The 13,402-nt window shown below is 52.2% G+C and overlaps 1 protein-coding gene across 1 annotated transcript in view; it reads left to right on the top strand.

Annotated features, from left to right (window-relative positions):
- wnt6b (wingless-type MMTV integration site family, member 6b) overlaps positions 1 to 4,883 on the top strand; it is a 126,027-nt gene extending 121,144 nt beyond the window's left edge. Inside the window, exon 4 of the mRNA XM_038790113.1 lies at positions 4,098 to 4,883. Within this exon, the coding sequence (XP_038646041.1) occupies positions 4,098 to 4,559 (462 nt within the window). The 3' untranslated portion in view covers positions 4,560 to 4,883. The remainder of the gene's footprint in view (positions 1 to 4,097) is intronic.
- The last annotated feature ends 8,519 nt before the right edge of the window (positions 4,884 to 13,402 follow it).

Raw genomic sequence — 13,402 nt, 5'->3', positions numbered from 1 at the left:
GTATTTTCTTTTATTTCCTTTTCATGTATTTAATGATCTGTTGAGCTGCTTGCAGAAAAATACTTTTCACTGTACCTCAGTACACGTGACAATAAACAAATCCAATCGAATTATATAAATGATTTGGATGATGGGACTGAAGGTATGTTTGCTAAATTTGCTGATGGTACAAAGTTAACTAGGACAGTAAGTTGTGATGAGGACATACGGGGACTACAGGGGGACTTCGATAGGTTCAGTGAGTGGGCAAAGATCGGGGCCTGGATTCTCCGCCCCGCCGCGCCACATTTCTGTTTCACCCCGCCGGTGGGATGCTCGGCCAGTCAACGGGGTTTCCCATTGTGGGGCAGCCCCATGCCACCGAGAAACCCCTGGGCTGCCGGCAAAATGGAGCATCCCGCTGTTGCCAATCAGCACCAATAATGTTGCCAATTAATAATGATGCTCTTTAGAGTCGCCAGGTATCAAATGATACCACCACAAGGCTTTACCGGATATCGATCAAAGACCAAACAACCAGTTAGTCAGTTCAAGTTCAAAGATGGTTTATTTACCCACAAGGATTACTTCAACATGCAACACAAAACACTACAAGTTAAACTACACCTAACAACTACAATAACCTATACTTAACTTCAGGGCAACCAGCTCTATGCAGATGGACAAGGCCTTTGTCTGGAGCTTGCGTGGCTGGGTAGAAGAAGTGACTCTGTTTCTGCTGGGCTCATCCATCTTAACATAAGAACATAAGAACTAGGAGCAGGAGTAGGCCATCTGGCCCCTCGAGCCTGCTCTGCCATTCAATGAGATCATGGCTGATCTTTTGTGGACTCAGCTCCACTTTCCGGCCCGAACACCATAACCCTTAATCCCTTTATTCTTCAAAAAACTATCTATCTTTATCTTAAAAACATTTAATTAAGGAGCCTCAACTGCAGGTTTCGAGCATATGAAGAAATGTTGTTTTTATTTATGCTTCAGTTGCACAGGGCATTGGTGGAGTACATCATCTGGAGTACCGTGTACAGTATTGGTCTCCTTATTTAAGGAAAGATGGAAATGTGTTGGAAACGGTTCAGAGAAGGTTTACTAGACGAATACCATGGGATGGGTGGGTTGTCGTACGAGGAACGATTGGGCAGACCAGGCTTGTATTCGCTGGAGTTTAGAAGAGTGGGAGGCAACCTTATCGAAACACATGAGATCCTGAGGAGTCTTGACAGGGTGGATGTGGAAATGATTGGCGGAATTGTCCTCCAAATTTGTCAGAGTGTCAGTTTCAGACTGAAAAACCGACGTGCCGCTCTCCAGCTTCACAGCGGAGCTTTCTCTCCAGGGTTTCTAGCAAGGTCAGTTCCACAGAGGTCATGGTGCCGTCATTAAAGGGCGCCCTGATAAGGGGTAAATATACCCCCCTCCCATGCCCCACAGACATGGAGGAACCTCCACAAGCACCAGGGTGACCCCCCTTCCTTCCCCCCGACCACAGAGGCATCAGGGCATTTCCCCCCACACAAGCATTGGGGCAACCACGCCGCTATCACTGACATAGGGGCACCCCCTTCCCTTCCCAGGGATTGGCCTCCCCACCCCACAAGCATTAGGGCGCACCCACCCCCCCACAGTATATAAGTGGACCCTCCACCCCTTGGGACACCCTAGTCTGTCACTGTAAGGGGGCAATGCCAGGATGCCAGGGGACAGTGCCAGAGTCCTGTCCAGGCATGGTCCCTCACCACCCAGGGGTTACACCTACCTGTGGTCACCATGACTGATTCTCGCCTTTGAAAACCAGTCGTGATTGGCGCCAGTGTGACCTCACGCCGGCTGGGTGGGAAGATACGGGGAGGGCTGAAGTAGCGGGGTCAAACCCGCTAACGATATTATAATCGGCGCTAATATGAACGCAAATGACTCGACCTCTTCCTGGGCGCAGACCTGATCGTGTCATCGGAGTGTCGGAGTGAGCCGAGGAAGATCCTGAACCACGCTGGCACAAATCACGTGTTTGGTCTCTCACGAGTTTTGGCGGCCATTACGTGATTCGTGTCGGTGGATAGCGGGGCTGCTGAATCGAGGCTGATATTTCTTCTGGGACTAGAGGGTCACTGTTTAAAGATAACGGGTCGCCCATTTAAGACGGAGATGAGGAGATTTTTTTTCCCCTCAGAGGGCCGTGACTCTCTGGAACTCTCTTCCTCAAAGTGCAGTGGAAGCAGAGTCTTTGAATATTTTTAAGGCAGATGTAGATAGAGTCTTAATTAACAAGGGGGTGAAAGTTCATCGGGGTCGGCAGGAATGTGGGGTTGAGGTGACAATCGACTCGGGGGTTTTCACAGTAACTTCATTGCAGTGTTAATGTAAACCTACTTGTGACACTAATAGTCCACCGGAGCCAAATCTGTCCTCGTGCTGATATAATTTCCTTGGTTTAGCACCAGAACACTAGAATCATAGAATTTACAGTGCAGAAGGAGGCCATTTGGCCCATCAAGTCTGCTCCGACCCTTGGAAGACCACATTTGGAGTACTGCGTGCAGTTCTGGTCACCTCACTATAGGAAGGATGTGGAAACATTGGAAAGGGTGCAGAGGAGATTTACCAGGATGCTGCCTGGTTTGCAGGATAGGTCTTATGAGGAAAGATTGAGGGAGCTAGGGCTTTTCTCTTTGGAGCGGAGGGGGATGAGAGGCAACTTAATAGAGGTTTATAAGATGATGAGGGGGATAGATAGAGTGGACGTTCAGAGACTATTTCCTCGGGTGAATGTAGCTGTTACAAGGGGGCATAACTATAAGATTCAGGGTAGGAGATATAGGAGGGATGTCCGAGGTAGGTTCTTTACTCAGAGAGTGGTTAGGGTGTGGAATGGACTGCCTGCTGTGATAGTGGAGTCGGACACTTTAGGAACTTTCAAGCGGTTATTGGATAGGCACATGGAGCACACCAGAATGACAGGGAGTGGCATAGCTTGATTTTGGTTTCGGAAAATGCTCGACACAACATCGAGGGCCGAAGGGCCTGTTCTGTGCTGTACTGTTATATGAAAGAACACCCTACTTAAGCCCACAACTCCAGCCTATCCCTGTAACCCAGCAACCCCACCTAACTTTTATGGACACTAAGGGCAATTTAGCATGGCCAACCCACCTAACCTGAACATCTTTGAACTGTGGGAGGAAACCGGAGCACCCAGAGGAAACCCACGCACACACGGGGAGAACGTGCAGACTCCGCACAGACAGGCACCCAAGGCTGTAATCGAACCTGGGACCCTGGAGCTGTGAAGCAACAGTGTTAACTACTGTGCCACCGTGCTGCCCAGAAGAGAGGTGGCAGGATATCTAAGTGTGAAGGTGGACAACACCGTGGGAATGTCATTGAATGAGTAACCCCGAGGCCCAGGATAATGTGCCAGGGGCAAGGGCTTAAAACCCACGACGGCAGCTAATAGAATTGAAATTCAACGAATAAAGCTGGGATTGAAAGCTAATCTCAGCAATGATGGTCATCAACCCATTGTCGATTGTCGTAAAAACCCATCTGGTCCACTAATGCCCCCACAGGGAAGGAAATCTGCCGTCCTTACCTGGTCTGGCCTACATGTGACTGCGGACCCACAGCAATGTGGTTGACCCTTCAATGCCCTCTGAAATGGTCCATTCAAAGCCACTCAATTGAAGGGCGACAGGGGACGGGCAAGAAATCCCGGCTTTGCCAGCGACACCCATATCCCGTGAAAGGATAAGGAAAACCTCGGGGTGGGGGAATTGCATCTTTAAAGCTCCTGACCCAGGCAGAGATTTCAATCTCCATTTGAGCCTTGAGTAATTGGGGGAAGGGATCAAAAGTCCATACGTTCCTGCTGGGATCCCTTAGCTTTTAGTCTGCAAACTCACCTTAATTAAAGTTCGTTTAAACCTTTCAGGCAGCAGCATTAATCATGACTTCATTACAGTAGGTATGTAAGTGAGGTGAGGTTTGCCGCTGTAACAGCCGGACAATCCTTTCCCTGTAGCTATTAGAATGAATTCTTCAGTGAGTTTTATCTTGCCAATCTATCTGTGTTTTTTTTCTCTCTCTGTCTCAAACTGCAGGCTGTGAAAAGCTACCTGAGGACGGAATGTAAATGCCACGGCCTGTCAGGCTCCTGCACCCTCAGGACGTGCTGGAAGAAAATGCCCAACCTGCGGGAAGTGGGCGCCCGCCTCTTGGACCGCTTTAACGGCGCCTTCAAGGTGATGGGGGGCAACGATGGGAAGACCCTCATCCCGGTGGGCCAGAACATCAAGCCCCCCGACAGGCACGACCTGGTCTACTCGGCCAACTCCCCCGACTTTTGCCAGCCCAACCGCAAGACCGGGTCGCCGGGCACCCGGGGCAGGACCTGCAACAGCACGGCGCTGGACGTGAGCGGCTGCGACCTGCTCTGCTGCGGCAGGGGCTTCAGGGACCAAACGGTGGTGGCCGAGGAGAACTGCCTGTGTCGCTTCCACTGGTGCTGTGTGGTACAGTGCAAGAAGTGCACCGTCCGCAACCAGTTGAGCCTGTGCTTGTGACCGGGTGGTGGGTGGCAAAGGGGGATGGCGGAGAGTGCCTGCGGGCAGGGATGGGTGTGGAGTGGGGGGGGTTGGGGGTGGTCAGGTCTAGCTGGGTGCATTCCTGGATGCCGTTCTGACACATAGCCCTCCCACCCCCCCAGATCCCGTCACCTCCGAGCAGCCCCAGCCCCGCTCGTCCTCCGACACCTCCGCACTTGCAACTCCCGACCACCATAGAATCACAGAATTTACAGTGCAGAAGGAGGCCATTCGGCCCATCGAGTCTGCACCGGCCCTTGGACACAGCACCTCACTTAAGCCCACGCCTCCACCCCATCCCCATAGCCCAGTAACCTCACCCAACCTTTTTGGACACAAGGGGACAATTTATCGTGGTCAATCCAACCAAACCTGCACATCTTTCGGGACTTGTGGGAGGAAACCGGAGCACCCGGAGGAAACCCACGCAGACACGGGGAGAACGTGCAGACTCCGCACAGACAGTGACCCAAGCCAGGAATCGAATCTGTGATCCTGGGGCTGTGAAGCAACAGTGCTAACCACTGTGCTACCGTGCCACCCACCCGGGAAGCGAATAGGCTTTTTCCTTACCCGGTTGAGTGACTCTTGACTGCCTCACCCGTCCCCATCGCCAACATTCTTTATAATTAATCAGCAAACTTCTTTGAAGGAAATCAAACAAAACCACAATTTTATTCATCCCCCCCCCCCCCCCCCCCCGCCCCGATGATGCCTCTCCTTCTCCCGGATTTTCGCCCACGGTGGTGTCCCGGAGATCAATCTCCAATTCCGGAAAGTTCCAGCTGAGCCCTGGAGGGTTTAACAATCCAGACTGAAACGTCAGTCTCCACAAAGCCACCAGCTGCTTGACGGAGATTCCTGTGAGGCAAAGTGGGTGGGGCCGGGGGGGGGGGGGGGGAGAACCCCATGGAAAGAGCCCCTCACCCCCCCCACACCTATACAACCAACGGTGTTGCATCCTAACGACATGGGAGAAATGGGGAAGCTCTTCCCAGAGGAAAGGACTGACTCTGACAACAATAAAACATGTCGCAATGGCATAACTGTGGCGACGGGCAAACAATCATAGACGCTCGGACTGGCGTGAGAAAAGGAGGTGTGGGTTTTTCAATAAAGCTGCTGGTGGTGGGGTGGGGGGATATTTTTCCAATGGTACGTGACGCACAGGAACCTTCAGAGAAACTGGACCTCCTGCAAACTTCGGCTTCCTGCTGTCTGAGCAGCTTAAACATTAACCCGCGATCTCAAAGGCAGAGAGAGCTGTGAGACATTTCACACTGCGATAAGGCCAGGACAGGAATCGAGAATGATGTGGGAAACATTGGAGGGGAAGTCCAAAATATTTGCATTTATTTTGTGTGTGTGCGTGTGTCATGCTTTATACATGCGCGCGCCATTTGAGCGTATGTTTCTGTGCATCATGTGTTTCTGAGTCACAAATGTCTGCATGCGTGTGACTCTGTGTGCGTGTGCACTGTCTTTCTGCGTCACATATGTCTGCATGTATGTGAATGTGTACACGTGTGCATAATGTACTTGTGCAGGCATTGTGCATTTCTGTTTTTGCGCGCGCGAGCACACGCGTGAAGATGCATTTGCGCATCGTGGCCTGATTTTTTTTTTGCCCGTCGTCTGCGCGCATTCAGCGGGCTGGGAAGAGGGTGCCAAACGCATTCCCAGCCATGGCCAACCCAGAGGGCACTATGACGCTGGCTGGTCAATTAACAGCCCGCCAGTTTCAAACACGCTCCGTGAAAGGCTGACCGCTGTCGGGGAGGGAGGGCGGCAGGGAGCCGCAGGCCTGTGAAAATAATATCAGTGCTAGTACTGTACCAGGAGTGTCTGGGTATCCCAATCATTCACAGGCCTCCGTCCCCAGACACATTTGTTCATTTGTTTTTGAGCCCTGACCTTTCACCCCGGATGGAGGTTGTAGCTAAAACGTAAAGGCCGCCTGGCGAATCGGCCCGCTCGTCGTAAAGCCAGACGGATAACGTAAAATCCCACTCAATTGCAGTTTTATTAATTTCCGACTTCCTAGCACCCCTTGCAACTGAAACATCGCCCGAAGGGGCGATGGTGTTGGGATGCAGGCCCGATATCTTCTCACTCCGTTTTACAGGCTTCCGGGTCAGGCGGGCCGAAAGCTCTGGCCCAGGCTTTGGTGCATGCGTTGTCGATTTGTGTGTGCTTCACGTGTTTGCGTGTGTACTGTGTTTGTGTCTGTGTGCGCACATGTGGGGAGGGCCAGACGAAGGGTAGAGTGTGGCTTTGCTGAAGGAATTGATTTTCTGGTAAACAAGGAACGTTTGCATCAGATTTTCCTTTGAAAAGACCGAATTTCTGAGGCCGTTCTGTTTTACCAGAGTTACAGACAGAAATCTGTATCCCATCTTTGGCAATCCCCCAATTGCATCTTAATCCCAGATCAATTCCTTTAATTCCCTGTAGTCTCTCTCTCGCTCTGTAATATGTTCTGTGTACAACTTGTCATTAAATACATGAGGTTCTATTTAAGGAAAAAGAATTCTTTACTGAACATTCTGTTAATTCAGACCAGACAAGATGTGCGTGTCTGTGTGTGTGTGTGCCTGCGAGTGTGTGTGTGTGCCTGCGAGTGTGTGTGTGCGAGTGTGTGTGTGTGTGTGTGCGAGTGTATGTGTGTCTGCGAGTGTGTGTGTGTCTGTGAGTGTGTGTGGTGTGGAACTCAGGAAATGTACCCGCACTTCTTCATGTGCATTGTCAATACTGACCTATTCCCTGGGATATCCAGCAAACACTTATGCACACGAGGGGATCCCATGTAAATAAGGACCCACTCTCCAGGCAAGCCCAATAGCTACTGACACACTCCCTGGGGACCCAATGTAAATACTGACACACGTCACAGGGACACTTTGTACCATCTGACACATTCTCACTGTCCCCTCTAAATACTGGCACTCTCCCTGGGAACCCTCTGTAAATACCAACACGCTACTTGAGACCCATGTAAATACTGACACACATCCCGGTGACCCCCAATAAATACTGACACAGCTCCCAGAGAGCCCATGTAAATACTGACACACTCCCCGGGGACCCCCTGTAAATAGTGACACACTCCCTGAGCACCCCTGTAATTACTGACACACTCCCCGAGCACCCCTGTAATTACTGACACACTCTGCGGGACCCCCCTATAAATACTAACACACTCTCCGGGATCCCCGGTAAATACTGGCAAACTCCCCGGGGAACCCCTTGTAAAAACTAACACACTCCCTGGGGACACCCTGTAAATACTGACACACTCCCCGGGGAACCCCTTGTAAAAACTAACACACTCCCTGGGGACACCCTGTAAATACTGACACGCTCCCCGGGACCCCTGTAAATACTGACACACTCCCCGGGGACCCCCTGTAAATACTGACACACTCCCCGGGACCCCCTGTAAATACTGACACACTCCCCGGGGACCCCCTGTAAATACTGACACACTCACGGAGACCCCCTGTAAATACTGACACTCCCCCCGGGGACCCCCTGTAAATACTGACACACTCCCCGGGGACCCCCTGTAAATACTGACACTCTCCCCGGGGACCCCCTGTAAATACTGACACCCCCCCCCGGGGACCCCCTGTAAATACTGGCACACTCCCGGAGACCCCCTGTAAATACTGACACCCCCCCCGGGGACCCCCTGTAAATACTGACACACTCCCCGGGACCCCCTCTAAATACTGACACATTCCCCGAGACCCCCTGTAAATACTGACACACTCCCCGGGGACCCCCTGTAAATACTGACACACTCCCTGGGGACCCCCTGTAAATACTGACACACTCCCCGGGACCCCCTGTAAATACTGACACACTCCCCGGGGACCCCCTGTAAATACTGACACACTCTTTGGGGACCCCCTGTAAATACTGACACACTCCCCGGGGACTCCCTGTAAATACTGACACACTCCCCGGGACCCCCTGTAAATACTGACACACTCTTTGGGGACCCCCTGTAAATACTGACACTCTCCCCGGGGACCGTCAGGAGCATCTGACACATTCCCCAAAGGCTACTATAAATATTGCCATGCTCCCAGGGAACCCACTGTAAAATAGACACATTGCCTGGAGACCACCTGTAAATACTCACGCACTCCCCAAGAAACACCCAGTAAATACTGACACACTCCCCGGGACCCCCTGTAAATACTGACACACTCCCCGGGGACCCTCTGTAAATACTGACACACTCCCCGGGGACCCTCTGTAAATACTGACACACTCCCCGGGGACACCCTGTAAATACTGACACACTCCCCGGGGACCCCCTGTAAATACTGACACTCTCCCCGGGGACCCCCTGTAAATACTGACACACTCCCTGGGGACCCCCTGTAAATACTGACACACTCCCCGGGGACACCCTGTAAATACTGACACACTCCCCGGGGACCCCCTGTAAATACTGACACACTCCCTGGGGACCCCCTGTAAATACTGACACACTCCACGGGGACCCCCTGTAAATACTGACACACTCCCCGGGGACCCCCTGTAAATACTGACACACTCCCTGGGGACCCCCTGTAAATAGAACATAGAACATAGAACATAGAACAGGCCCTTCGGCCCTCGATGTTGTGCCGAGCAATGATCACCCCACACAAACCCACGTATCCACCCTATACCGTAACCCAACAACCCCCCCAACCTTACTTTTTAGGACATTACGGGCAATTTAGCATGGCCAATCCACCTAACCCACACATCTTTGGACTGTGGGAGGAAACCGGAGCACCCGGAGGAAACCCACGCACACACGGGGAGGACGTACAGACTCCGCAGACAGTGACCCAACCGGGAATCGAACCTGGGACCCAGGAGCTGTGAAGCATTTATGCTAACCACCATGCTACCGTGCTGCCCAATACTGGCGACCCCGTGTAAATACTGACACGCTCCCCGGGGACCCTCTGTAAATACTGACATGCTCCCCGGGGACCCTCTGTAAATACTGACACACTCCCCGGGGACCCCTGTAAATACTGACACGCTCCCCGGGGACCCTCTGTAAATACTGACAGACTGCCCGGGGACCCCTGTAAATACTGACACACTGCCCAACGAACCCCTTTAAATACCGACACACTCCCCGGGACCCCCGGTAAATACTGACACACTCCCCAGGGACCCCTGTAAATACTGACACACTCCCCGGGGACCCCCTGTAAATACCGACACACTCCCCGGGGACCCCCTGTAAATACTGACACTCTCCCCGGGGACCCCTGTAAATACTGACACACTCCCCAGGGACCCCTGTAAATACTGACACTCTCCCTGGGGACCCCCTGTAAATACTGACACACTCCCCGGGACCCCCGGTAAATACTGACACACTCCCCGGGACCCCTGGTAAATACTGACATACTCCCCAAGGACCCCCTGTAAATACTGACACACTCCCTGGGATCTCCCTGTAAACTCCTGCCGGCGCCGAAGGGACAGCACGAGTTCGCGCTTGTGCGTAAAGGTCGGCATGATCTAGCACATGCGTGGACCAGCGGCATATTTCCGTGCATGCGCGTGGGTTCCCTTCCCCGCTCTGGCCCCCAAGCAATATGGCGGAGCCCTACAGGGGCCCGGCGCGGAGGAAAGAAGGCCCCCCTCCCACGGAACCAGCCCGCCTGTAGATCTGAAGGCCCCAATCGCCGGCCAGGCCACCGTGGGGGACAACCCCTAACCCGCCATGGGGTAGGATCCCACCCCCCCCAGGACCGCAACCGCACACTTATCTGCCAGGTCCTGCCGTGCCTGAGGTGAGTAATTCACACCGGAGCAACTGGCCAAAACTAGATGGCCACTCGGCCCATCGGGGCCCAGAGAACCGGCATGGCGAGAATCCCGCTGGCCCCCGAAAAACAGCACCGGAGAATAGGGCAGCCGGCGCCGGGGCGGGATTCGCCCCTCCCCCCGGGAATGGGTCGGAGAATCCCGGCCATAGTTTCTCCTCAATTCCATTTTAAATTTGCTACCTCTTATCCTGAGACTATGACTTCTTGTTTTAGAATGCCCCACAAGAGGAAGCATGAGCTGGTTTACCTTTTATCATCTTGTATACTTCAATTAGATACCCCTCATTCTTCTAAACACCAGAGGGGGCAAAAGTGTTCAACCTCTCCTCACACGACAAACTCCTCATCTCTGCAATCAATCTGGTGAACCTCCTCTGAACTGCCTCCAAAGCCACTACATCTTTCCCCAAATATGGGGACCAGAACTGTGCCCAATACTCCAGGTGCGGTTTCGCCAATGCCTTGTACAGTTGTAACAACACTTCCTTACCTTTATGCTCAATTCCTTCTGCTATAAATGCCAATATTCCATTTGCTTTCTTTATTACCTGCTGTACCTGCACGCTCGTTTTCTGTGACTCATGCACGAGGACACCCAGATCCCTCTGCATCGGAGCTCCCTGACGTCTCTCCCCATTTCGATAATAAGTTGCCTTCCCATTTTTCCGACCAAAATGCATGACCTCACACTTGTCCACGTTAAACTCTATCTGCCACATTTTGGCCCACTCTCCTAACCCGTCCATATCCATTTGTAAGGGTCTTAATTGGAGTGACATCGAACGAAAATGTGACATTGGAGAAATAGTAAGCGATACGACTGGTCAGCAAATCCTGGTCAAAGGGGTAAATTTTAAGGAGCCTCTTAGAGGAGGAATCACAGAATGATCACAGCGCAGAACGAGGTCATTCGGCCCATCATTGAAACACATACGACCCTGAAGGGTGTTGACAGGGTGCATGTGGAGAGGATGCTTTCTCTTGTGGAAGAATCTAGAACTAGGGGGGGCACTGTTTACAAGTAAGGGGCCCCCCATTTCAGACAGGGTTGAGGTAATTTCTTTTCTCTCAGTGGGTATGCGACTCTGGAATTCTCTTCTTCGAAAGGCAGTAGAAGCAGAATCTTTGAAAATCTTCAAGGCAGAGCTCAATAAGTTCCTCATAAGCACAGGGTGAAAGGTTACCTGGGTGGTCAGAAATGTGAAGTTATGGTTCAAACTGGATCAGCCATGATCTGATTGAAAGGGAGAGGAGGCTCGAAGGGCCGAGTGGCCCACGCTTGCTCCTAATCCGTATGTTCATACATTCATTCCTCAGCTCTCCGAATGGGCAATTTGCTGAATGCCATTCTCCGGCCTTCCCTCTCCGGTCCTGCATCTTCTTCCTTTTCAGATAATAATTCAATTTCCTCTTCAATACCTCGATTGATCAGGGCTCGTTGGTCTAGGGGTATGATTCTCGCTTTGGGTGTCTCGCTGTCGTTTTGGGGCAGCAGGGTAGCATGGTGGTTAGCATAAATGCTTCACAGCTCCAGGGTCCCAGGTTCGATTCCCGGCTGGGTCACTGTCTGTGTGGAGTCTGCACGTCCTCCCCCTGTGTGCGTGGGTTTCCTCCGGGTGCTCCGGTTTCCTCCCACAGTCCAAAGATGTGCGGGTTAGGTGGATTGGCCATGCTAAATTGCCCGTAGTGTCCTAATAAAAGTAAGGTTAATGGGGGGGTTGTTGGGTTATGGGTATAGGGTGGATACGTGGGTTTGAGTAGGGTGATCATGGCTCGGCACAACATTGAGGGCAGAAGGGCCTGTTCTGTGCTGTACTGTTCTATGTTCTATGTTCTATGAACCTGCCTCGCCCGCACTCTCAGGCAGTGCATCATCAGTTGGTGGTTATGAGAGACACCAGCCCAGCATCACTCATATCGCCCTCTCCACCCCTTCTGTCTTCAGCAGACTGTGCAGGACAGGGGGCGCCCCAGAGGCAAAAGGACAGCGGCCTCCAGAAGACGTCTGCTCCCCTTTTTCAACCACCCCGCCTTCGAGGCCTTGACTCGAGGGGTCCGGGCACAGAGCTATGACTTCAACCTCAGGGGTGGCTCGAGGGGGCAAAGCAACCTCCGCTCAGGCTGCCCCTATCAGGCTGTGTCCGAAAGGCCTTGAGCCACCAGAGGACACTGGCCAAGGTTATCACGGACATCAGGGAGTAGCAGACAGCAGGCTGCCTCCACCCCCACTATGGATCAGGGCTGCATCTCGACGCAGTGATAGAGTTAGGAAAGTTAAAAAATGTCAAGGCCACCTCTGATTCAGGGGGGTGCTCTATCACTGCAAATAAATTTCACTTATTAAAACTCATTCCATGGGCATGCCAATGTTCTGGTCAAACAAAAGTGTTTTAATTTTGCTCTTTTTACAATTCTCTTATCTCTAGGTTCAGCCAACCTCTCGCTCGGTCAGAGCGCCCATTTTCAGATTAACATTAATGTAAACGTAGATCTCAGTGCAGCTGGTCTCTGGACCCTTGTGTGTTGTCAGGGTGATGTGTTTAAATTTTTATCAGGAGTGTCCGATGTGAAAGTTTTGAACCTTGTTGCTCAAGGGTCAGCAGCAGGTGAGGGCCACTCATCAGCAATGATACTGAAACAGCATCTGAGTCTCCTCAGTATTAGTGTTCAAACCCCAGACGTTCACGTTAGGACGAGAGGCCCTGGGCTGGTCTGTATCTCACTCGCGGCAGTGTTTGCTTCATTAAGTGGCATGGAAAGCCCCAAGCCTTGCCTGACCTCGCTAGTTGTCCCTCAATGGAAGTTGTCGGAGGGAGCGCATTAGCAGGACCTCACTCAGCAAATCTCAAGGGATGAACCCAGAACTCCCAAGTGTCAAAAGCGGTCCCGTCCTCTCAGCAATGGTTTGGCTCGCCCCTGGAATGACAGGAAGTGGCTGGGAGGGACAGAGGAGATCTTTCCGGATGACCA

This window comes from Scyliorhinus canicula, chromosome 2 (assembly GCF_902713615.1).
Source record: "Scyliorhinus canicula chromosome 2, sScyCan1.1, whole genome shotgun sequence".
Classification (NCBI taxonomy): Eukaryota; Metazoa; Chordata; class Chondrichthyes; order Carcharhiniformes; family Scyliorhinidae; genus Scyliorhinus; species Scyliorhinus canicula.
The sequence above is the reverse complement of the archived record's forward strand: the minus strand, read 5'-3'. Positions and strand labels throughout refer to the sequence as shown.